This window comes from Anguilla anguilla, chromosome 2 (genome assembly GCF_013347855.1).
Source record: "Anguilla anguilla isolate fAngAng1 chromosome 2, fAngAng1.pri, whole genome shotgun sequence".
Lineage (NCBI taxonomy): Eukaryota > Metazoa > Chordata > Actinopteri > Anguilliformes > Anguillidae > Anguilla > Anguilla anguilla.
Genome location: NC_049202.1, coordinates 27,609,288 through 27,636,704, shown reverse-complemented (window position 1 = coordinate 27,636,704; position 27,417 = coordinate 27,609,288). Strand labels below are relative to the sequence as shown.

General features: G+C 40.4%; 1 protein-coding gene across 4 annotated transcripts in view; it reads right to left on the bottom strand.

Moving 5' to 3' along the window:
• The window catches only part of itga3b (integrin, alpha 3b), a 122,676-nt gene that overhangs the window by 17,858 nt on the left and 77,401 nt on the right, over nt 1–27,417 (bottom strand). For all 4 annotated transcript variants that reach the window (XM_035406108.1, XM_035406109.1, XM_035406111.1 and 1 more), the window contains 11 exons: nt 24,429–24,526; nt 20,004–20,172; nt 19,411–19,485; nt 19,186–19,265; nt 18,772–18,849; nt 18,571–18,673; nt 16,067–16,243; nt 7,679–7,795; nt 6,728–6,841; nt 4,867–4,965; nt 4,472–4,597 (listed from right to left, as the gene is read on the bottom strand). In XM_035406108.1, the coding sequence (XP_035261999.1) occupies nt 4,472–4,597; nt 4,867–4,965; nt 6,728–6,841; nt 7,679–7,795; nt 16,067–16,243; nt 18,571–18,673; nt 18,772–18,849; nt 19,186–19,265; nt 19,411–19,485; nt 20,004–20,172; nt 24,429–24,526 (1,236 nt within the window). The remainder of the gene's footprint in view (nt 1–4,471; nt 4,598–4,866; nt 4,966–6,727; nt 6,842–7,678; nt 7,796–16,066; nt 16,244–18,570; nt 18,674–18,771; nt 18,850–19,185; nt 19,266–19,410; nt 19,486–20,003; nt 20,173–24,428; nt 24,527–27,417) is intronic.

The following is a 27,417-nucleotide window of genomic DNA, read 5'->3' as shown; positions in this document are numbered from 1 at the left end:
GAAGCTGGGGTCTGAGGTGACGTGTCTGAGGCTCAGCAACCACAAGTCCTAGAGCAACCAGATTTGGTAGGTGGGTTCCTATGGCTCCCCACTACTCAGGCACTACAAATCACCTATGTCGGCCAGATGGTGGCGCTATAACAAAGGGTCATACTTTAAAAGGCCATAACTCCAACACCATAAGTCAGATCAACACAAAACCTCATTGACCGATGCATCTGAATGTGCTCTACAACTTTGCTTTTGGGACCACCTATGTCCGCCATATTGTTTTCCCACCATTTGGACTTTTTTATTAGTTGGGGTGCAGAAGAGCTGTAGCTCCACATCTAAAGTGCTACGACATCTAGTATACTCCTTTACGGCAAGTGGCTAGAAGACATCCATGGCGACGCAACTAAGTAATCCGACGCCGTCGGGTATAGTTTTTATCAGTGAGGGGAAGGTCTCAACTTCATAATGGACAATATTATCTATCTGTGCATTCATAAAAATATTCTTTCACCACTCAAAAATCGTATTCCGTCATAGCAACAAGATAAACCCAACAACAGCCCTAAGATATGCCAATATGGCAGTGAAAACGCTGCTCACTGAGTAACGAAATAAACGAGACAACGTTTTAAAAAAATGATACCATGTCATTCTACAGTCAATATCTGGGACTAAATATTGAATAAATATATAACCTTATTGTTGGTTTTACGCGTAGAGATGTCCCCTTTGAGACTGAGTGGTCATATATTGTCTTGGACAATCCGTTTGTGAAATATACGTGCATCTGTGATGCCTGGGTACCTTCAAAAATAGCTGTAATACCACACCTGTTGCTTAGTACAGCCTGGCTTGATTTTAGTACAGCCTGACAATTCATTTATTTAGTAGGTGAGAGTATAAGCTTTCTAACGACTTATGACATGTCTGATTTTGCTTTTGGAATAGCGTTTTATCGGTCAGCGTAACCAAAAATTTTCTTATCATCACATTCACTTACGCATTCACTCTGGGTTAGCAGTAGCTAAAAGACACTGCACCTAACGAAACGTTGTCAACGATTTTTCTTAATTTCTACTATTATTATTGAAGACTCCTGGGCATAGCTAAGCCATATGTTTGCTGATAGACCTATCTGACAGTTTTCTGGAGCAAAACAGAAGCGGATAGGACTTGATTTACTGTCTCTGTCTCTATCTACTGAACACATCATTGCTATGTAAGTATTACTGCTCTAAATATTTTGGTTCGTTCTGTTGCTACCATAATATAACAAACTGTCTTGTGTCTACAGCTGCAGTTTCTCGCTGCAATTACTAATATTGATTATAAACAAAAGATGCAATTTATCCTGTAGTCTGCCAATGTCGAAATAAATAATACGGTACTCTGCGGGCAGCATGCAGGTAGCAGGGATGGCGAGTTGATATTTCGTTTTTTGTTTCGTTTTTTCAATGTCGTATGTATTATTTGAAATATGTATTAATATTCTATGTCTCTGAGGCTTTCTGAAATGTGCATTCTCTGATAAGCTGAGCAATGGATTGGAATATGTGTCTGACGTAGTGTTGCACGGTATAACGAAACTTCAGCACCTTTTTGGTACTTAAAAAGAAAAAAACAGTTCGGTATTTGAATTTTCCAACGTTCGGTACCTTTAGGCCAAATGTAAAAGCCAGGGAAATGTGTCTCCTGCATTACTGATTGAGAGGATGAAAGATGTAATTTGTCAGAATCTTCGCTGGCAGTAGAAACTAGGGTAGCCAAGTCAGGTGACGTGCGCTTGTGCATTCACTTCGCTGAAGCGTCGGGGAAGCAATGTAAGACAGTGCCAGTCAGAGTGCATGCTAGGCTACCAAAAGTTTGTTAGCAAAAGCTTTTTGAGAGGATTAATAATTACTTTTCTTGAGCATGGATCCATTTGAAGACAGTATCGGGTGAGTTATAATAATAATACGGTACTCTGAGCGTAGGTAGCAGGGGTGGCGAGTTGATATTTCTTTTTTTCTAAAAGTTTGTTAGTAAAAGCTTTTTGAGAGGATGAATCATTACTTTTCTTTGGCATGGATCCATTTGAATAAAATATTGGGTGAGTTCGTTTAGTCTTTGAATCCGTCATTATGCTGAGAGAAATCGTATTCTCAATTTAATCTCTAAATTGACTGTAAACTTAGGGTTGTAACTAGGTAGTTGTTTCGTAGGTGACTTAGTCTTAACTCGTCTTAACTATTGCCTGTATTTTTTGCATAATCTGTGTTGTTGCTGTTCTTGTTTGTGTTAGTGTTAATCAGTTTATCCTACAGGGTCCAAGTTGAACTATGCGATTGCTCCCTGCACTTGAAACGGTAGGCTACTTCTCTCTAGGGTTTTCGACACACTTGTTTCTGGTTATGGTTATACACTTTGTTGTACGTCGCTCTGGATAAGAGCGTCTGCAAAATGCCTGTAATGTAATGTAATGTAATATTCCGTAGCAATATTCCGTAGCAACAAGATCAACCCGACAAAATCAACTATGACATAAAACATGCCAATACAGCAGTGACGCTGCTCATTGAATAAGGAAATAAATGAGACAAAGTTTTTTTTAAATTATACCATATCATTCTACAGCCAATATCTGGGACTAAACATTGAATAAATATACAACCTTACCACTGGTTTTATGCGTAGAGATGTCCCTTTTGAGGCTGAGTGGTCATATATTGTCTTGGACAATCCATTTGTGAAAGATAAGCGCATTTGTGATACCTGGGTAGGCTACCTTCAAAAATAGCTGTGCGTAATACCACACCTGTTGCTTATGGCGTTGTCGCCCTTTTTAGTACAATTTGGTTTGATTGACAATTCATTTATTCAGTAGGTGAGAGTATAAGCTTTCTAACGATGTATAACATTATGTCCGATTATGCTTTTGGAATAGCGTTTTATAGGTCAGCGTAACCAAAATTTTTCTTATCTGCCAATGTCTAAATAAATAATATGGTAGGCTACTCAGCACGCAGCACGCAGGTTGCGAGTTGATATTTCGTCTTTTGTTTGGTTTTTCTCAATGTCGTATTTATTATTTGAAATGTGTATTTATGTGTTATTATTTTATCTGTCTCTGTGGCGCTCTGAAATGTGCATTCTCTACTAAGCTGAGCAATGGACTGGAATATGTCTGACGTAGTGTTGCACAGTATACCAAAAAAGAAACAGTTCGGTATTAGAGTTTTCTGACGTTTGGTAGTTTTGAGTCAAATGTAAAAGCCAGGGAAATTTGTCTCCTACTGATTGAGAGGATGAAAAGTGTAATTTGTCAGAATCTTCGCTAGATGGCAGTAGCAACTTAGTGTTATAACACTATAGGCCTATGCTTATTAATATGTTGAACAGGCTTCAACTTAAAGGTTGTTCATGAACCAGGTTTTTAATAAACCGTGAATTCAAAAATGAGGTCAACCCTTGTGAACATTACGTTTCTGATCTATTAAGGTAATTTCAGTATCGTTAGGTACTGAGTATTGAATCAGTATTGCTTCAGTATTGAGTATCGTGATACTAAACCTGGTATCGGTATCAAAGTCAAAATTTTGGTATCATGACAACACTAGTGTGACATTTCTTTTTAGTTGCGGCATGGAAGCGCTGCAGCTGTACATACACGCTGGGCCATCTAAGTGTTACGACATGCCATCTAAGTGTTACGACATAGTAATGGCCTTTACGGGAAGCGGCCAGGACACATCCATGGCGATGCAACTATTAGTCATCAATATTTTATACAATCATCATGATATTCAGTAGATATTTTGGGTGAAGGTATATGATCATGAGAAAACCATTTTAAAATTGCTCCATAGGGGGCACGATAGTGCCAATGCTTGGACCCCTCCCAACGCCGCTTGCGGCTTTAATTTAGTTGTAGATCTGCTTTATTGCTTAGCCGGACTTCATTACTAGGCTGCAACCCTTTATTACAACTTACATTTTTCTGCATCGTAAAAAAAAGAACTAAATGATAACATCTTGTGAAAGGCAAAGACCAGAGCTATAAAATGCATCCATCCATTATCTATACCCGCTTATCTTGGGCGAGGTTGTGGAGTGTGCTGGAACCTATCCCAGTGTGCATTGGGCGAGAGGCAAGAATACACCCTGAACAGGCCACCAATCTATCGCAGGGCACACACCATTCACTCACCATTCACCGACAAACTCAAACCTATGGGCAATTTAGAGTCTCCAATTAGCCTACCTGCATGTCTTTGGACTGTGGGAGGAAACCGGAGTACCCAGAGGAAACCCATGCGGACACAGGTAGGACATGCAAACTCCACACAGAAAGGTTCAGGACCTTCTTGCTGTGAGGCGACAGTTCTACCCACTGCACTACCATGCCACCCAGAGCTATAAAATGATTTATCTTAGATTATTTTGTACTACGAATAAGGGTGATGGCACGTGAAGTTGGTGAGAGGAATGAAGCTCTTACTTTCCATAGAATGAGGACTATCAAACCAAGGAGAAGGACTCCAGCCACTCCAGCCAGGATTATGATCCACAGGGGAACTTCATAAGGTGTGTCCTTACCCAGCACTGGGTCAATGTCCAGGGTAAACTATCGAGAGGGGTGTGGAAAAAGATAAATGTCACATAATGACAATCAACCAATGACAATAACATTTCATTTGAACTGTTCAATTGTCAGTGGAGCAATAAAAAACAAAACAACGATGTAGGATTCCCTGGTCTGCAGGGAATAGCTATCAAGGGGAAAAAACATGCAATTGTAAAACACACTGCTGACCAATTGTTATTTTTTTTTCAGAAACATAACTACACAATACTAAAGTGACCGTGAAGCCTAGCAAAAATTTGAATGCTCACCTGTCTTGTTTCACTGTTCATTTTGATAGTATGTTTATCAGTAACCAGTTTCAGCGTAGCCTGGCCTTTCACTGTTACCCGTGAAGCATCAATGTAGTCCTGGAAAACACAAGCATTCACACTTCAGTAAAAAAAAAAAAGAAAAAGGAATTTCCTTGGCTGTAGCACCGTGACTGCTTGCTGTTCTCCACTTATTCAATGCTAATTGATTTTATTCAAGGGGGATAACAATCACTTTTTTTCAGATATTGAATCCATTGTTTTTTTCAAGCACCAGCTGCTGGCCAGGCAATTACTCTTTTCCAGCAGGCTACTTTCTTTAACGGTAGGCAATGATGCGTGCTGATGTTTTGTTGCAACAGGATAAAACTTCTGGAATTCATCCCTTTTTCTATTTGCTGAAAATGTTCTGCTGTCACAAATGTAAAAGCGAGAAAATGATCAAATAAGACTTTCAATCACCAGTTTCACCATTTCTCTTTAACTGGCCAGTAGCTATAAAATGTATTGTGTAAAAAACATAATATTAATAGCAGTCTTTATTGATACTGACCAACTGTCATCATTTTGGAGACGTATGGCATGAGCTAAGTCTGTCATAGCGTTTTATATCATAACATCACTGACTCTTGACATTACTGATTTTTTTTATTCAAGTAATTTTACATCTCATTAAAAACACGGGTTTTCAATGTACAAAATGCCAAGTTACTCACACTTACAAAGCACTGTCTATAAGTCATTCATTCAAAATGGCTAAATCTAGGCCTGCCATTAAAAGTGTTGATATCAAAATGATGCCGAGTTACTGTACTACAAACAATATAGGCTATCTTGCCTTTTTAACCTTTATTTACCCAGGGTAGGTTCGCTGAGCACGGATGCTCTTTTGCAGCAACGCCCTGCTTCACACTCATAGTCCTGTAAAAAGTTTCAACCAAAAGACACTAGGCTACGAGGGAAGTAGACATCAGAGACACAAAGTTATACTGTTAAACGTGCGCACTTGTACTGTATATATGATCATTTTGTGTTTGCATGTTTTTATTGGTTGTAAAATGTACGTAAAATGACCAAAGGGGACACATATTCTTTGTGGGCTAGGAGCATTTGTGGCAAAAAAGAAGAGGAGAAACACAAAATCCCCTTAGTTTTTATTGTGTGGACATGTGAAGTTGTTTATGAATTCTGTCTGTTGAAATGGGGTCAGAATGTACAGAAATTAATGTTTTTAAGGGCTGTGAGTCTGTGGCTGTGGAGGTTATTTCTGTGGGGAACCCTGAAAAGTTCCAAACTCTCGGTTCTGTATAGGTATGGGGCATGCCTCACCAAGGCATAACTTGGCTGGATGGCATACTGGCCATCCCAATATGGAGAAAACGTTGTGTCATGTTGTGAAAGTCATTATTTGATAAGAAATTGAATCCCATTTACCTATTTATGACTTTAATTAATGACAATAAATTATGATAAATAGAAATAGTATCAACACACACGGAAGGCTATTATAAATAATAAAACAGTAGGTGTTTGAATGCTACCACCATTGAGGCCCATTCATTAAACTACATAAGAATGAAAACGGAATAACCAGACACGTTTTATATAGCATCCTCCAATTTTATTTTTGTGAAAGAGCTCAACTTTCAGGTGAGCAGCATACCTGCACTACTTTCCCAAAGGGTAGGTGCCTTTAAACCCTGCACATGCAACACGCATACACACATATGTGATTGAAACATGTGAAACTCCCATGTTTCAGTCAAATATGACATGGCATCCATGGAGATTAATGCATCCAGTCATTATTGCTACTGATCATGATTTCATTTTGTTAGGTGCATTTTGGTTTGGGTCTTACCTCCAGCATTGTGCTGTTCCATACCCGAGCCCGTACAATTACTGCAGCCATGTTCGTCATGTTTTGGAGGGGGCAAGAGAACCTCACACAGCGTGCAGTGCCCAATCCACAGTCCTGCACAACACACCATACAAGTGTAAGTGCCCAGCAGGGAACAGCAAAGCCGGAAACTGTTTGGAGAACTTGATGTCAGTTGGGTGACAATATGGCTGCCAAGCAACAAATATACTGCCAATATATTAAAATAAAATTGCATTAGTTGCATTTAGCAGATACCCTTATTCAGTGCAACAAACAGCCTTGTGTTTACACAGATGGATATATACTGATATAAGTTAAGTGTCTTACTCAATGGCATAATGTCAGTGCCCTACCTGAGAACTGAACATGCAGCCTTTAGAATTACAAGCCCAGTTTCCTAAACATTGTACTAAACTGACCATTATGTAATACTTTATAAAATATATTTAAAAGATCAGAAAACATATTGAAACTGTATATGCTTCACAGTATATTGGCAAATTCACAAATTATTGCTGCTTTAAGATATAGCAATATATTTTGTGGCGGCTCAGGAGATTTATAAATAATGCTTATTGTTGCCATCTCTTTGGACTTCTTGGAGTCTGTTCCTGGGGTATTGGTCCACCATCACCATACCAAAAATGACATTGGAATGGTGAAAGCACTTGAATGATTGAAGTCATGAGTAGTTTTATTTTAGGAAATGAATAGTTTCAATTAGTTAAAATATTGGTGAATTGTTTATAACATCATTTTGATATCAATTAGGTACATACAGTTTGTGCATTGTGTTTGTGAGTAACCTCACTTTTTAAAATAGAAAATGAGTTTGAGAGTATGTACAGTAATACTGTGGGGGTAGGAATGTTCTTTTTTCCAGGTCAGAGAATCTCAGGGGAAAAAGCTTTATGTCATCACAGTCCTCACCAGTAGGTAATTCTTCTTCTGGGCAGTCTGAAGTGTGATGGCTGCCTGTGGTTGGATGCTCAGTGGTCCTGTGCTGTCCACCTCTCGCTTCTGCCGGCTTGAGCTGCGGTCTGACAGCTAGGAGCCGAAGAGAGAAGGGGCACAGTCAGTTCATTACACCTGGGAGAGATCCACCAGTTCCAAATTCATAGTCATACGCTGTTTGCATCAAGAAAGGTGAATGAGGAGGATGAATTGTTTATTAGACAAAAGACAATACAACACAAATTACCCAGAAAATTATCCCAGTGGCTATCTGAAAAAGATATCTTCAGCAGAAAACCAGTGTGCAAGATGAAAACAAGGGAAGCATTGGTGGTTTGGGGTGAGGAAAGGTATTTATAGGAGACCATGTGGCAACTGGATAGAGGGCCTGCTGTGGCTGGTGGTTGCAAGGGGCTCTTTCTGGAGGGCCCGCTGCAACTGGTAGTAAGGGTCCCCTTCTAGAGGTCTCACAGTCAGGACTTCTGTAGCAGTAAGATGGGGGGCAGCTTCTGGCATTGCCACTGGACAGGGCAGCGGAGCTGTGGCCTCTAAATGGACCTCTAGGCTGGGCAGTGGGGTGGCGAAGGCTTTCTAGGCTGGTCAGTGGGATGGTGGCGGCTTTTGGTGTGTACATGGAGCCTTAGGAGGGCTTGTGGCAACAGGAATCAATGTTTTGTGGTAGCAGGTTGCAGGGGCTCCTCAGCCTGGTAGGCTGGCTGGGCTGCAGCTTCAGGTAGGGTACAGAAATCCAGTTGGTAACATTTCACACAGCTTTCGCACCACAGCTCTGGCCAGACATCTTCATCTTCTGAGACATTGTTTGCATATTAGATGTGTCCCAGACATGGGCCCAGGTCCTCTGGTGACCAGACATCCTGTTCCCTACTGGGGTTGGGGTAAGTCACCAGTTAGGAGGTCTCCCAGATAGTCTAGAGGACTGGACTCCACCATCCCCAATGTGAAGGGCCCTGTATAGGGCTGGCCAGGAGGACAGCTGCCACGCAGTCCTTTTTTCTTGTGGTGTCTTGGCATGCTTTCCCAAAAAAAAAAGGAAAACAACTGTATGTCCATCAGGGGGCGCCATATCCACATTCAACTGGCACTGTGAACATGGAAGTGAATCCCAGTACATCACGGCTGGATGACTTGTTTAACCCGCAAAAGACACCAGAGATGGGGGTTGGTAACTAACGTGAGTTTTAGTTTTATGCAGCTAACTGCTGTGAGATAACGCAAACTCACTAGTTAGCATAGCTAACATACCCATCTAAGTTGCTAGCCAGCTAACAACCTGCAGTTGAAAACAAACCATGTTTCTCTTTCATAATAAATAACGGATTTGTGATGATCATATAAGAACAGTTATTTTCATTTATTCACATTTCATAGAGACTCTTCAGACATTCAGCCTGATCTGATCTCTTTCCGTTGCCAAATAAAGCAGTCGTGATGTGTTCCTCTCTATACAAGTGTACATTCCATTGTGATTAATGGTGTGAAGCACTTCCGTTGTATCAACTGGTGTTCTCCTCTTTGCATAAATTTTTGATTTGGAGTGCATTCCTTTTATGTTTGTGCTTTCGTTTTTGAAGCATGATTATCCATTTGTATTGCTTCCTGATTTGGAGCACATTCCTTTTATGTTTGTGCTTTCGTTTTTGAAGCGTGATTGTTCTGTGGCCCACTGTAGGCTTTTTTATCAGTCCTGAATATGAAACGCTGTATATACATGACATCTACAAGATGGGTACTTCAAACATGGTACGTCATATGTATGGCGGTGGGATATCCAGCAGCCAGCCAGGACAGAGTGCAAACAGCAGGAAAGTACCACTCTAAGTGAAATTTAAGTGGCTATCTAATGACTGTGTCAACATGCGGTGCATTGATATATGCCCATTTAACCTCTTAGCACAAAGCCCCTAGTGGTCGGCATGCCGGCGTGCCGAGATTACTGAACTCAGACATTCGGTGCTACCTAACGAAACGTGGTCAGCGATTTTTCGTAATTTCTTAAAAAATACTATTATTATTGAGGACTTCTGGGTATAGCTAAGCCATATGTTTGCTGATAGACCTAGCTGACATCGCTTTCTGGTGTAAGACTATATCATTGATTTACTGTCTCTGTCTCTATCTACTGAAAACAGATGAGATTTCATCATTGCTATTTAAGTATTACTGCTGAAAATATTTCGGTTATATACGTTATTTTTGAAATTGAGTGTCTTTGAATAGGTTAGTGGTATTTTATAATGAGGATATTTCACACTGTAATGCAAGCCTTCATTGGAAGTCTAGAAATTTTTGTGATGCACGCAACAGTGATGACGAGAGTGTTTGAACACTGCCAAAACGTTGTGGACGGTTGAAAATTGTTTTCATGTTGTCCCATCCCCATACAAGAAAATATACGAGAGTATAAAAATACATACAAGAGTTAATTATTACCCATTTAGGTACTGTACAGCATTGTGTGACAATTTTTGCATTAAATCTGACATCAATGTTTCATCTTAAACCTTCATAAGGAACTCATTTATATGCTTTACAATGGACAAAAAGCATTATATTCCCTTTTGGAGAGATTTTGGATATGTTTCTGGACCCCTAGCTATTTTAGACAACTGTACTAACGGAAAGCTTGTAATTCCCACTTGAAAATGATGCAACAGTGAGTTTCTTGAGTCAAAACAGTTGATTTGTAGTGAAATATGTGAATATGTTGTGATTCACAGCAATGCATAATTTAGACATTTTGGATAGATCTGGAGACGCTGGGTACACTGCTTAGTTTTTGCTTCATACATTTATAGTAGTTCTACATATCCACCCTTAGATTTTATGAACTTGTGGTCAAGATGTTTGTGATCCAGCACATGTATAGTTTAACCTGCTGTATATGTGCAATCTCTGAGTATTTCATTGCAAATGAAAAAAGTGCAAATTCATTTTTGATTTTTTGTCTGGACAATTGCATTTGTGGCACTTTATTTCTTCCAAAATTATGAATATAAACTAATCTGCGTTAGTATTGTAAATTGTACAAATGTCTTCCTTCATTTAAGCCATTTTTCAAGTCTCTGTAGTGTTCACATCTGGGGTTAATACTGTCACCGGCAAAGGATTTACACAGGTTGCCCAAGCATTTATAGTGGTGGGCAGAAAGAAGCTTTCCGAAGCAATGACACAGTTGGCACTATTGTGTTGGTTGAAGCATCGGGGTCATGAACCATTTGACACCTGCATCTCTAGTGACATCTTACTGCAGAAAATAAACGTTCTTAACGGTTGCCACTAGGGTGTTTGGCAGCAGTGCATACATTTTTGTTATCAACCAACAGATAAACATAACAAATGTCAAGGGCAATACAAATACAGAGTATATAGCTAAATACAGCAGCATTACATCCCGCAGCACAACATCAGTAGACACATTTCACCATGCCATTTTGAATGACCACAAGAATAACTTCGAAAAATAAAACTCAGGGTCAGGCCCACATTGGAGACAGAAGACGTAACATTACTTAGGCAAGTACTGGCTCATTTTCTTTTTTAACGTTACATGTGCATGTACTCCGGTTTCCTCCAACAGTCCAAAGACATGCAGGTAAGCTAATTGGAGACTCTAAATTGCCCGTAGGTATGAGTGTGTGAGTGAATGGTGTGTGTGCCCTGCGATAGATTGGCGGCCTGTCCAGGGTGTATTTCTGCCACTGCACACTGGGATAGGCTCCAGCACCCCCCACAACCTTGCTCAGGATAAGCGGGCATAGATAATGGATGGATAATTATAATAATTAAGATAATAATAGTAAGAATCCCATGTGCCTAATAAGTGGCTATTTTAAAGGATAGGCCTAGCCTTTCAAATTAAAAGTTCTCAAAAATCTACATCTTTCTCTTACAACTCTTACCCACTACTCCCAAATAATCCAACTGTCAATAATGAATAAAGATAAAAAGTGTAAACAAGATGATTGAACTACAAAGGTCCAATGGTGTGCATAAAAATTTACCTCAGACTCAGTGTAGTCGTATTATTGTGTCCGACATCCAAGACTTTATATAACACTGAGTCCATTCGAGAGTCCCAGATAAGGTCGCCTCCATTGCCTCAAGCCAGTTACAGGGAATATCACCGAGTGTGCACACGCACCAACTCCATTGAAAGCAAGCTAAACCAACATTTCTGAGTTAAAGTGTAATCCTAAAATGTATAAAGTATAAATATATAAGTTGTGTTGCAAGTCTTTATGGGATGGCATGTTGAAAATAAGTTGCAACTTTTTTGTCAGCCCCTCTCCAAATCTAATGGGATAGTACAAATTAGGGTTGAGTCGGATACTCGGATGAAAAGAGTATCCGGTACGGATAATGTACTTTTTACAAGCATGAGTACCATCCGAGTAAAAAGTGTCAATGTCCGTACTCGTGATGAAGGAAAATCCTCATTGGGTAGCTGTGTCCAGTGTCCACATCGTTCCGTGATAGGCCAGCCACACACAGAGCTCCTCCTCTACACAGAGCCTATACAAAGTTCACTGCTGCTGCGCCACACAACACAATCTTGCCATCGTCACAGCCACTCTGTCCACAGGGATGTATTATGTCATATATTCTCAATGAAATAAAGTTTGCAATTCTCAGATTCGGCTCAACACATTATTCTCACCATAGAGAAACACACATTTACTGGACATTCACACGTAACCACATATTACTGATTACAAACGGACATTTCTAGCTTGTACAGTGGGGCTAACTAGCCAGTTAACTAGCTGCTACAGTGGGGCTAACTAGCCACTTAGCTAGCGACTACATGACATAAGCATGTACTTGTATTTTATAACATTTAGTGATCTCATACACACACTCTACCAGCATCATTGACATCCTAGCATTCTTATACATCCACTGTCAGACCTGCCAACCGTAGGAAAATATTCTAAGTACCACAATAGTCAGTGTAACGCTTAGTTCACATGCTTTCTCACCACTTCGCTTTGCACGCACACACAAGTCTTTCTTCATAATTCTAGTTTTGACTGTTGAAGTGATCAGGCAAAATTGTATAATTTGACCTGATTCTAAAATATCACTTGCACTGGGCTATATGATACACTTGCAAGTCAGAAGTTTGAGTACGCCTGCTTAAAACAATTTTTTCATGATTAATATTTCATTATATGATATTATACAAACTGATAACCATCAGTTAAGTGAATTGCATTCAATTATTTAATGAAAATGGAAATAATTTATTTTGTATATTGTAACATATGTTTTAATTTTCAAGTATTTACAGAAACTTATGTTGTAATGTAAAAAAAAAACTGTTGCGATGTAAAACACTGTCAATTATGAATAAAACCAAGTTTCTGTTCATGATTTCCATTTTTATTTAATAATTAAATAATTGAATCAGCTTATATAGGCACACATCATATAGGCCTAATGAAAAAAAGAAGTATTCAATTGAAAAATTATCTAGGAATGTAGGCCTTTGTAACTAGAGGTTTAGCTAAATTATTACCTGAAGCTCCTTGGTGGCTAATGTCAAAATCATAATTGCACAATGTGCAAAACGGATGTTTTGAGGGGCGGAGGCACGGCCATTGCTCCTGATATTTTGCGAGGAACTTCTGGAGGGCATGGACTCGCTTCTTTTTAGTAGGTCTGCTGCTCTCTCTCTCTCTCCTTGTTAGTATCCTCGTCATCTGACGTCATGATTATTTTCTAACTGCAAGGCTGGTCGGATGACTGGATGCAATAATCGGAATTATTTGCTACGTTAGCAGTCTATACTCAAACACCTTTGCAATGGTCACTTTGCTCCAACAGAGTGTGTGCGATTCAGAGTTTGAACAGGGAGTCTCCGTAGCATTTGAGTTACTGCAGCTAAATTACTCCATCAGTTATTCGCACGTTTCCTAACGAGGCTAAATCGTACGCGAGCTACTACTACTGCTAACTATATACACAAATTTATCTCATTAGGATATGGTAAATGGTAAATGGACTGCATTTATATAGCGCTTTTATCCAAAGCGCTTTACAATTGATGCCTCTCATTCGCCAGAGCAGTTAGGGGTTAGGTGTCTTGCTCAAGGACACTTCGACACGCCCAGGGCGGGGTTGGAACCGGCAACCCTCCGACTGCCAGACAATCGGTCTTACCTCCTGAGCTATGTCGCCCCATAGGTTTAGAGGTTTACCCCTTGAAATGCATCATCTCGTAAAGTTACCGAACATGTTTTAACGTTTTATATGTTAACATTACGGTCACATTTTTGTGCTTGATTATTACTCCCCACTTCTCATTTTACCTCAGCAATGCAGCGTTACGCCTCGGTGGATAATAAAGTACCGCTGCGTATCAGTGGATGTTGAGTGGGTCGGGGAGGGGTTACAGAACCACAAGCACAAGGTCGTAGCATCTGGTTCAATCTGAGGGATGTAGTTTAAATAAATGTACGGTATTGTTTTGTATTAATTGATTGTTTTCCGTAATTAAATTACAATAATATATATTTTTTTTTTTTTGCGTAGTTTCAGCTGGCATTTCGTACCTGCGTATTTTGACCAAGAATTGCGTGGTTGGTACACAAAATGCATGCAGGTTGGCAGGTCTGCACTGTACTAATGCAATATCACTTGTGCACATTTAGATGTTGTCGCTTACCTGAAATCACAAGACATACAGTGCATCATGGTTAGCCAACTGTAACCTGGCGCGCTCTGTCTACTACTGTCTTCACACCGTCAGTTCATAAAAAAAATAATAAAACCAGAGTAACGATAACAGCGTCTTTTACTGCTACCAGAGTGAATGCGCAAGTGAATGCGATGATAAGAAAATTTTCGGTTAAGCTGACCTAAAAAACGCTATTCCAAAAGCACAAATAGACATGTTATACATTGTTAGAAAGCTTATACTCTCACCTACTGAATAAATGAATTGTCAATCAAGCCAGACTGTATTAAAAAGGGCAACAAAGCCGTAAACGACACATATGTGCGGTATTACGCACAGCTATTTTGGAAGGTACCCTAGGCATCACAAATGCGCGTATATTTCACAAATGGATTGTCCAAGACTATATGACCACTCAGTCTCAAAAGGGACATCTCTATGCGTAAAACCAATGGTAAGGTTGTGTATTTATTCAATATTTAGTCCCAGATATTGACTGTAGAATGACATGGTATCATTTTTTAAAACTTTGTCTCGTTTATTTTGTTATTAAATAAGCAGCGTTTTCACTGCTGTATAGGCATATCTTAGGGCTATTGTTGGGTTTATCTTGTTGCTATGACGGAATACAATTTTTGAGTGATGAAAGAATATTTTTATGAATGCCCAGGTAGACAATATTGTCCATTATGTCATGGGTGGGGGGTGTAGTTGCAGATGAGACTGCAGGGAGGAGGTGCGTGTTAAATGAACGACCAGAGCGACAATGGTGGCGCTGCGAAACTCCGTATTCAGCATTTTTGTCATGTATCATCTACTAATTAAACTAAAACAAAGCGTTTCTGTTTTTAACTCATACTTTGGTTGCAGTAGCACTGAATGTCTGAGTTCAGTAATCTCGGCATGCCGGTGAGCCGACCACTAGGGGCTTTGCGCTAAGGTGTTAAAATACCAACTTCCGGTTAGGCCCCGCCCACTTCCGGTTTAAGCACCGCCCATTCCGAGTACGGATACGGATACCAATTTAGTTGGTTGAACAGATACAGATAGATACAGATAATGGTGTACTCGCTCATCCCTAGTACAATTATAAGGAGATGTGGTTTCATTTTGGTTCAATATCTGAAAGCTTCATTCGTTGATCAAAGAGATGGCCATTACATCTTCCCAACCAAGTGGTTGTCTTGGCACTACACAACACAATCCTGAAGTGTACATGTTCTGATTGGTTGGAGTAATGTGGGCATTAGCAAAAGGGTGTATCCTAAAATCTGATTGCCTGGACTAGACCCAGTGAAAAAAACAACCTATTTGTGGATTTTTTTCCAAATTTGCAATTTTCAGCTAAATTAACCAAATTCAGATTCAGATTCTGAATGAAGATATTTCTTGAGTTCCATATCATAAATGCAGATGTATCCCACCAAATGAGACACACTGAATGGGGATACTTTGGAAAAGCTATTTGACAAACCAGAGAAAATGGAGTATTGTCTCTGAATTACATATGGATTTCACTCTGATGTCAAACCACCAAGTACGGCTGGTCAGCCCTTGCATGCATTCATAGTCATCTTTAAATAAGCTAGTAATGAATCTAGCATTGCTACTTATAATTTTTCTGGATCATAATAGCCATTAACAATGCATGCCCCTTCCCTTACCGTAAGGTTCAGCAGGTTCACAATCTTCCCAGGGGGCACACAATTCGACTCTGATGTCCCCTTCATCACAATCTCTGTCAGGTAAAGCAGCCATTTGCCGTTAGGCACCTCATGAGGCCAGTCAAATTCAACTTCAAGACTTCCCATTGTCCCAAGGGGCTCCCCGTCTACTGCCACCTGGAACAGTGCAGGGCAGATTTTGGTCACCTCTTGGTCGTCTTTCTGCTGACATTACATGCACACATGACACCACTGCTGTATTCCATATTACATGACAATCACTTTGTCGGTGTGCTTATTCAAAGTGACTTACAAAAGTGGAGAACACTGGAGTTAGTCGCGGGGATACAAAAGTGTGATATTCACAAGAAGGCCATGAAGGCTCATTTATAATCAGAGAAGTTTGCTGAACAAGGCAAAAAGTAGTATTGTCAACAAAAGTAAATATCATTACAAAGCTGACCTGTATTTTCTCATGTACCTATATTAATTACTATCCCAAAACCAAATCTAAAAAAAAAAAGAGAATCACTAAAAAAAGATCAGGGGAGTCTTAGTGTAGTCTGTAGATGTAGATCTCTTCTCTGCATCAGAAAGATGAGGGAGAGTTTCTGCTGTTCTCTCTGCTGAGGCAATCACATTTCACCACCAAGGGGCCACAACAGACAGGAAACAAGGACATTTTGGCACACAAGCCATGTGCCCAGAGATTGCATAATGGCAGGGTCTAGCTAGTCTGTAGGGTCTGGTCATCACTTGAAAATATCACAGAGCTGTCCCTTTGGCTGACCAGTAGGCGTATGTCAAGGTTTTGAATTTAATGCAAGAAGATATCAGTAGCCATTAAATATTAAAACTTTGAGCATTAAATCATGATCAGAGGGCACCAATGTATATGCAGGATGTAAGCTTTATCAAATACAGCTTTACCATTTCCTTTTTGACACACCTAAGTCTACTTAAGCAAACAAATGGCTTTTTCACATAATGATTATAAAAATACAATTTCTCAGCCTATTTCAGATGTGAAGAAAAATTGGAAAGACAACTATGAGCCAGGCGTAATCGTCCAATCAGTGCCCGACCTCAATAATGCTCTTCTGACTGAATGGAAGCAAATCCCTGCAGCAATGATCCAACATCTAGTATAAAGCCATGCCATAAGCGTGGAGGTTGTTATAGCAGCAAAGGGTGGACTAACTCCATATTAAGGTGCATAATTCTGGATGAGAAGTTGGATGTCAGGTGCCCACATACTTTTGGCCATGTAGTGTGTGTATACATAGTATAGTCCTGGCAAAAAAATTATACAATTATGGAAACAATATGCTTAAAGAAGTGTAGTACTCTTAAAACTTTAATCTGTGCCCTTTCTACTGTATTAACAGTTCACTGGGGCAGCTCTAGTGGGGCAGAAATTTGATGGACCTACTTAGTGTAAAGGTTGTGTCCTATGACAATGCTCTGCATTGATTACCTGTCAGTTTGATTATTGTGCTCCTGCCTTGTTCAACGGTGTCAGTGTGCATTATAAAAAGAAATTGCAGGTGGCTCAAAACAAAACTTTAAAATTTATTTTAAACTGTGGCCCGTGCACACATATTGGTAGAGAGGAGCATTCCAGCCTAGGTTACCTGTCAGTTAAAGATTGTGTCAAATTCCTAAGTCAAAATCATGTTTTCAAAAAAGACATTTTTAAATGTAGAAATCCAGATTTGTATATTTGTTGTATATTTAGTTCGGTCAATAGTCCAGTCAAGGACCCCATTGAAAATGTGCCAGCTTTTGCTGGCTTAACGGGTAATCCTTGCACTCAATACTTTACAAATAGTTTCTCTTTTTAACATTTCACTTTTTACAATAGTCCTCTTTGTATTGTTTTAAGTAAGTTCTATTGTTCTATTTTGTAATTTTTATATGATGAGTGCAAATAAATCAAATCCAATCAAAATATGATAGTGCCATGTTGATAGCCACTGAGCTCTTCAGTATTACCCATTCTACTGCCAATGTTTGTCTAAGGAAATTGAATGGCTGTATGCTTGATATAAAATCATGATTTTGACTTAGGAATTTGACACTATCTTTAACTGACATAAAGCACCTGTTAGCAATGGGTGTGGCTGAAGTAGCCAAACCCACTAAATATAATGGGTGTCCACATACTTTTGGCCATGTAGTGTATTTTTTGTATATTTTTGTAATGTTTAATTATACTTGTAGGCTTCTCTCATAATTGCATAGTTCCAACATTCTCCATAGTTTCAGGAAGAATACAGACTATCACAAACACTTCTCAGAAGTTCATGCTGCCAACTAGTGCCTCTTCAAATTAATACTTCTTTCAGGGATGCTTTGGCCAGTAATGCACTACCCTATAAGATTGCTGGCCACAGTTTATCCAGACAGGGCTTATACTAAACTGTAGTGTGCATTTACACAATGGAGCCCAGTGTTCAAAGAGTATGATTTACACAGCAACCCATGAAATGACTATCACTCACCCTGAATGTGTACTCCACAAAGCTGCCCAGATCACTGGTGGAGTTCATGGCTGATTCCCCTATAACTTTCCCACTAAACTGGGTTTGTCTTGTGGGTTTGTTTCTGGAGAAAGATGACAAAATGAAGACAGAACAGGGGACAATATGTTACTTTAGAAGGACTGCAATTACCTTATATGTACTGTCAAACTGCCAACTTACATGGAGAAGGTGGTTTGTATTGAAAACTCGATCATGAGAGCCACAGATACAGGATAGAGGTCATCCTGTTCACTCAGCCTGGAAAACAACACACGTGTACCCATTAAGGTGTATGCATTATAACCGCTTTATAGTATAATACACATTTTAGGCACAGAATAAATAAGTAACTGGACTCCAACAGCAGATACTCTAGATAATGAATCTAAGTGGTGTTTTTCATGTTTCTCCACCCCTGATTAGTGTAAACAAATAACTAATAGCACAGCCTTGCTGATAGGTCCATAGCTAGCTGATTGAGGAACATAAACAAATGTGAGACCAGGGGGCTATAGCTAGACATATTAGGTGTTTGAGGTGAGTATAGTGTACAGCCCATCAAAGATACTTGATGTAGAACAGTCAATTACTTACGTGGACAGCTGCAAATGAGACTCAATCTCTTGTGTGTATAGACTGATCCCTGTCATCTCAAATATAAGCTGTAATCTTGCCTATAGGAGAAGGGAGGTAGAGATATGCATTACCCTCTGGAGTTAGAGATTACAGATACCACAACCTGAAAAGAAAAGCTGAACAGGGATCCTGCTGGGAATAATGTGGGGAAGGATGTGGCAAGATGGTGTTTATTGCCCCTACCTGCTCATTTCCACTTAATGGGTTTCCTAATTCACACAACAGTGTCTCTTCTGCATGGCACTGAATATCCAGGTTCTTAAAAGAGAAAAAGGGAAGATTATTTTGAAGACAAGGTGCAACTTCATGGTGCAACTTTGTTTGTTCAAATTCAGTACTAATTTGTTTACTTATTACATCACTACTTCGCCTTCATTCATTCAATAATTAGGGTTTCTTATCCCTAAGGTGAAATTCAGACATCAATGCTAAAAAATATTTTGCTGTATAGAGCTTTCACATTCAGATATTGAAGATACAGTGTATCATAAATGTTTTAATCTTTATCAGTTTCAAGTTTCCCTGCTACCACCAGATTCAATCCATCTCATGACATAACAAACAGAAAGAGTAAGTGCTACTGTAAATACTTTAACAAACTGACTTCAAACTCAGCTGGAAAGAAATGCCACAAAGAAAGGACTACATTTTTATTTTAAAAGTTTACATTAAAAAAAATATTAAAACAGACCAGGTGATCCTAGATCTGCTATTAATGATGAAAACATTCACAGCAACTAGTTCATTTTGAGTAAAACAGCCTTCTCTGTACTCACTGGGGAGCGTACTCCTGAATAGCGCAATGTGGGTGGGACTGTGATATTGAGCATGGCTTGGTGGGCATCTTCGGCCAACTTTCCAGGAGCCGGCAGGTTGGTAACCTCCACCATGAGCACTACCTTTTTCACACTGTTGCTGTACTGTAGGACTTGGTGACCTCCTCGTCTAGGCAAACACATCACATCACATCATATCACATGACATTAAACTATATCACACAAGTATGTTATATAACTTCACTTTAAATTAAACTGAAGTACATTCTTTAATCTCTTGTTAAAAAAATGTTGGCAGATATACAACATGACACCATGTGACATACACAAAATGACCAAAAGTATCTGTTAGCTCTATCTTTTCCACATAGTGATTATAAAACATCTCAGCCTATTTCAGATGTTAGAATGGGAGAATGATTCTTCTTATATATATATATATATATATATATATGACCAAAAGTATCTGGACAGCCCTTAGTCTGGGGCTGTTTTCCATGGTATTGGCTAGGGCCCTTAGTTCCAGTGAAGGCAAATCTTAATGCTACAGCATACAATCACATTCTTGACAATTCTGTGCTTCCCCAACATTTCGAAGAAGGCCCTTTCCTGTTTCAGCATGACAATGACCGCCAAACAGCAAGGTACATATAGAAATGATTTTGTTGAGAATGGAGAGTAAGAACTTGGCCTGCACAATACCTTGACCTCAACCTCATCCAATACCTTTGGGATGAATTGGAAAGCCAAATGCAAGCCAGGTCTAATAGCCCCATTAGTGCCTGACCTCACTAATGCTCTCCAGGCTGAATGGAAACAAATCCCTGCAGAAACGGTCCAACATCTAAGATGAAGCCTTCCTAGAAGAGTGGGGGTGGTTGCAGCAGCAAAGGGTGGACCAACTCCACATTAATGGCCATAATTTTGGATGAGATGTTAGATGTCAGGTGTCCACATACTTTTGGCCATGTAGTGTACATTAGGCAATATGTACTGTCAATAGGTGATAATGACATGGCATACAGTGGCTTCAGAAAGTATTCAGACCCCTTCACTTTTTCCACATTTTGTTACGTTACAGCCTTATTTTCATTCTCATCAATCTACACACAATACCACATAATGACAAAGCGAAAACAGGTTTTTAGAAATCTTTGCAAATTTATCAAAAATAAAAAACTGAAATATCACATTTACATAAGTATTCAGACCCTTTGCTATGACACTCAAAATTGAGCTCAGGTGCATTCTGTTTCCATTGATCATACTTGAGATGTTTTTACAAGTTGATTAGAGTCCACCAGTGATAAATTGATTGGACATGATTTGGAAAGGCACACATCTGACTATATAAGGTCCCAAAGTTGACAGTGCATGTCAGAGCAAAAACCAAGCCATGAAGTCGATGGAATTGTCTGTAGACCTGATGCAGGATTGTGTCGAGGTACAAAAAGAAAATCTGCAAATCTGTTCCCAAAGAACACAGTGGCCTCCATCCACCAGGACTCTTCCTAGAGGTGGCCGCTCGGCCAAACTGAGCAATTGGGGGATAAGGGCCTTCTTCAGGGAGGTGACCAAGAACCAGGTGGCCACTCTGACAGAGCTCCAGAGTTCCTCTGTGGAGATGAGAAAACCTTCCAGAAGGAGAACCATCTCTGCAGCACTCCACCAATCAGGCTTTTATGGTAGAGTGGCCAGACGGAAGCCACTCCACAGGTACATGACAGCCAGCTTGGAGTTTGCAAAAAGGTACCTAAAGGACTCTTAGACCATGAGAAACAAGATTCTCTGGTCTGATGAAACCAAGATTGAACTCTTTGGCCACAATGTCACATCTGGAGGAAACCAGGTACCAATCATCACCTAGCCAATACCATCCCTACAGTGAAGCATGGTGCTGGCAGCATCATGCTGTGGGGATGTTTTTCAGCGGCAGGAACTGGGGGACTAGTCAGGATCAAAGGAAAGTTGAACAGAGCAAAGTACAGAGATATCCTTGATAAAAACCTGCGCCAGAGCGCTCAGGAGCTCAGACTGGGGCGAAGATTTACCTTCCAACAGGACAACGGCCCTGTCATGGTTCTGTATTTTCTGTGTCTGTTTTTCCTTTTTGGGCCAGCAGATGGCGGCTCTGCAGTTTTGTGATTCTGTTAGTTCTCCCTCATTGGTTTCTCCTTTGTTTAATTGTATTATTTTTTTCTATTATTCAATCATTGTTCCTGTTTGTGCCTCGTTATCCTATTCCCCTCTGACTTGAATTGTGCCCTCCTGTGTCTTGTTAGCTTTGTGTCTATTTAAGTTCTTTGCTTCCCTGACTCGGGTGCTGGTTCCTTGTGTTTCTGATACTGTTTCTGCCTCCGTGTTTCCACCTGTGTGATTTTGCTCGTACGTATCTGCCTGTGTTCATTTGGATTTTGAGAAGTTTTGCTTTTTCCCGCTCTGAAGAATTTTGTGTTTTTTGAAAGTTGCCCTATGTGGCCTTTTGTTTGTTCTTTAAATTTTTGAAGTAAAGTCTTTGTTTGAATTTTCCTTGTGACGCCTCTCTGTATTTGTGTTCCCTCTCTGCATTTGGGTCCATTTCCCCGAAAAGCGTTACAGAAGGAACCAGCCAGTACTGGACCCAGCAGAGATTTTTTTCCACCCCGCCTGCTCTGCCCAGTCTCCTGCAGGGGCATCCGCCACCTGCTCTGCCCAGTCTCCCGCAGGGGCCGCCACCGCCTGCTCTGCCCAGTCTCCTGTAGGGGCCGCCGCCTGCTCTGCCTAGTCTCCAGCAGGGGCCTCCGCCACCTACTCTGCCCGTTGTCCCGCAGGAGAAGCCGCCTGCCCAGCCCACTGTCCCGCAGGAGAAGCCACCTGCTCTGTCCAGTGTTCCCAAGCCCTCCAGAGTTCCCGGGCCCCCCAGTGTGCCCGCGTCCCCTATTGCTCCCGAGCCGTTGCTGCCCCGGCCCAGGGCCCAGAGACCTTGTCCGTCCAGCAGCCCTGGAGCTTTCCCGCAGCCACACCGTGGTTGGTATTCCCCCCAGGGGATGAGTCCAGTCCATCCCCCTAATTGTTCACCTGCCCCCTTGTCTATTTGTCTGCCTGCCAGCCTGTCTGCCTGCATGTTTGTTGGCCATTATGTTGGCCTGTCTGTCTGTCTGTCCCCCAGGTCGTCGGCCCGTCGGCCAATCGGTTGACCCGTCTGTCTGCCTGCCTGTCTGTAAGTCAGTCAACTTGTTTTTTGTCCTGTCTGCCCATCTGTCGGTCCTTGTGCCTGTTTCTGGGTTCTCCCCTTACCTTCCCCGTCTGCCTGTCCCTTTGTGTGTCGATTAGTCTTTCTGTGTGTCTCCCTGTGTGCTTGTCTCTCAGTCTATCATTTTGTTAGGTCCCCTGTTCTGTTCAGGTTAGTGTTTTGTCTTTGTTCAGTCCAGTGTGGTGTTGAGTTCAGTCTCTGTGTTCTGTGTGTTAGTCTGTTCCTTGTTTTGAGTTTAGTCCCGTGTTGTTTTTGAGTCCGAGTCCTGTTCCCCGTCTGAGTCCTATTCCCCGTCCGAGTCCTGTTCCCCATCTGTGTCCAGTCTCAAGCCTTGTGTTCAGTCGCGAGCCCAGTCTCCTGTCTGCTCCCAGTCCCAAGCCCAGTCTCCTGTCTGCTCCCAGTCCCGAGCCCAGTCTCCTGTCTGCTCCCAGTCCCGAGCCCAGTCTCCTGTCTGCTCCCAGTCCCCGAGCCCAGTCTCCTGTCTGTTCCCAGTCCTGAGTCCAGTCCCCTGTCTGTTCCCAGTCCCGAGTCCAGTCCCCTGTCCTGCTCCAGCCCCGAGTCTCTTTCTGTCCGTTCCAGTCCCGAGTCCTGTCTCGTTCCAGTCCCGAGTCCTGTCTCGTTCCAGTCCCGAGTTCTGTCTCGTTCCAGTCCTGTCCAGGCCAGTCCCAGTCCAGTTCCCGAGTCCAGTCCAGAGTCTGAGTCAGTCCTGAGTCCAGTCCTGTTCTGTTGGTTACCCCCTCCCCAGCTCAGTCTTCTAGGACGTCAGGAGACGGAGGGGGGGGGGTACTGTCTCTGTGTCTGTTTTTCCTTTTTGGGCTGCCAGATGGCAGCACTGCAGTTTTGTGTTTCTGTTAGTTCTCCGTCATTGGTTTCCCCTTTGTTTTCCCCTTTGTTTAATTGTATTACTATTATTCAATCATTATTTCTGTTTGTGCCTCGTTATCCTATTCCCCTCTGATTTCCATTTTATAATACGGCTTAATGTAACAAAATGTGGAAATAGTAAAGGGGTCTGAATACTTTCCGAAGGCACTGTATATCATGATAGCATCAGTACAATTACAGTGCCCACCTAGGTTGTCCCTTGAACCCAATATTCACCTGGTCATTAATCCTCTACCTCTACCACTCTACTGAGTGCTGTTACTGAGCAAAAAAAACCAAGATAGATTCTAATCATCCAGTTTACACACCTGGGGAAAGGTATCTGCTGTTCATTGGCATATACTGCTTTCAGTTGGAGGTTGCTAGTGCAGGTGTTGTCTGAACCACACTCCTTCTGGAAATTAATCTGCGATAGAGAGAGAGCCTGTTATGCCCATTGAAAATGCTAAATGAAATGGCATGATACACTTTCCTATGAATTTCAAGAAATTATGTAGTGCCCTCAATAACATTTGAGACAAAGATGTATTTTCTGTATTTGGTTCTGTACTCCACAATTCTCAGCTAATTATCAGCTTTTATTAAAGGCTATTATACATTTGTATACATTTCTGTTTCATTATGTAGAAATTATAGCCCTTTTTATACTTATCCCCCCCCCCCCCCCCCATTTCAGGGCACCATAATGTTTGGGACAAATGGCTTCGCATGTGTTTCTGATTAGTCAGGTGTGTTCAATTGCTTTACTGTAGGTTTTAGAGAGATTTCAGTACCTAGTCTTGATTCTAGGCTTTTGTTTGCATGTGGAGTCTGCTATTGGCTGTACTAAAATGTTTAATGTAATAAGTTTTGTCGGTTAATGTAATAACTTATTACATGAATTGGTGGGTATTACATAAACCGAGGGTTACAACTCTTTTTAAATAATGTAATACTTCAACCATTAATGTTATAATATGACAGCTTACTGTCTATATGTTTGATTTATATCCAATTAACACCAGGTATCATGCCGTTGGTGGCCAGTGGTTAAGGCCATTGTCCCCAAAGGTTTGAATCTGGTCTACTGCTTTTAATATATTTTAATATATCCCATCCCCTGCACTCCCTATAGAGTTTGTTTCGGAATCCACTGCTGTACTTGATATACATACATACATGGATACACACACACACACATATATGTATATATATATACATATATTTGGTCCTGGTTGGCTAAGGAAGACAACTGCAGTTGGTGACAGATGAATCCTAAGAGCTGTGAAGACAAACCCTAAAACAATGATTTTTCAGAATTTTACAAGACAGCAAATACAAATGTTTGTAATTATTTTAACAACAGTAACAAATACTTTTACAAAGATTATGCTAAATGAATTCATATTTTATACGATAATTGCCTGAAAGAGTTAACAGTTAAATTTTAGTCAAAAAATCACTTACACCTTTTGAGCACCAACATTTCATTACGTTCTCTTTGTTCTTAACCTCTTAGCGCAAAGCCCCTAGTGGTCGGCACATCGGCGTGCCGAGATTACTGAACTCAGAGATTCAGTGCTACAGCAACCAAAGTACGAGTTAAAAACAGAAACATGTTGTTTTAGTTTCATAAGTAGACGATACACTACAACTCTGCCAAATACGAAGTTTCGCAGCACCACCATTGTCGCTCTGGTCGTTCATTTAACACGCCTCCCTCCGTGCAGTCTCATCTACAACTACACCCCCCACCCATGACATAATGGACAATATTGTCTATCTTGGCATTCATAAAAATATTCTTTCACCACTAAAAAATTGTATTCCATCATAGCAACAAGATAAACCTGACAATAGCCCTAAGATATGCCAATACAGCAGTGAAAACGTTGCTCACTGAATAACGAAATAAATGAGAAAAAGTTTTTAAAAATGATACCATGTCATTCTACAGTCAATATCTGGGACTAAACACTGAATAAATATACAACCTTACCATTGGTTTTACGCATAGAGATATCCCTTTTGAGACTGAGTGGTCATACATTGTCTTGGACAATCCCTTTGTGAAATATACGTGCATTTGTGATGCCTGGGTATCTTCCAAAATAGCTGTGCGTAATACCACACATGTTGTTTACGGTGTTGTCGCCCTTTTTAGTACAGTCTGGCTTGATTGACAATTCATTTATTTAGTAGGTGAGAGTATAAGCTTTCTAATGATGTATAACACGTCTAATTCTGCTTTTGGAATAGCGTTTTATAGGTCAGCGTAACCGGAAATGTTCTTATCATCGCATTCAATTACGCATTCACTCTGTGGTAGCAGTAAAACAAAGACACTGCTAACGAAACGTCAAATTTTTTGGAATTTCTTGCAAAATACTATTATTATTGAGGACTTCTGAGCATAGCTAAGCCATATGTTTGCTGATAGACCTAGCTGACATCATTTTCTGGTGTAAGACAGGAGTGGATAGAACTATATCATTGATTTCCTGTCTCTGTCTCTCTCTACTGAAAACAGATAAGATTTCATCATTGCTATGTAAGTATTACTGCTTAAAATACTTCGGTTATATACGTTATTTTTGAAATTGAGTGCCTTTCAATAGGTTAGTGGTATTATATAATGTGGATATTTCACACTGTAATGTAAGCGTTAGTTAGTAGTGTAATAGTTTTTGTGAAGCATGCAACAGTGATGACGTGAGAGTTGGAGCATTGCCAAAACGTGGTGGACGGTTGAAAATTGTTTTCATGTCGTCCCATCCCCATACAAGAAAACATATGAGTGTACAGAGTATAGAAATACATACAAGAGTTAATTATTATACATTTAGGTACTGTACCGCATTGCGTGACAATATTTTTGCATTGTTTTTTAACCTGATAGCAATGTCCCATTTTATAACTTCATAAGCGGCTCGTGTATATGCTTTATAATGGACAAAAATCATTTTATTCATTTTTGGAGAGATTTTGGATATGTTTCTGGACCCCTGGATATTTTAGACCACTGTACTGATGGAAAGCTTGTAATTCCCACTTGAAAATGATGCAACAGTGAGTTTCTTGAGACAAAACAGTTGATTTGCAGTGAAATACGTGAATACGTGATACGTGATTTACAGCAATGCATAATTTAGACATTTTGGATAGATTTGGAGATGCTGGGTACACTGCTTAGTTTTTGCTTCATAAATCTATAGTAGTTCTACATATCCACCCTTGTATAGTTTAACCTGCTGTATATATGCAATCTCTCAGTATTTCATTGCAAACTAAAAAAGTGAAAATTCATTTTTGATTTTT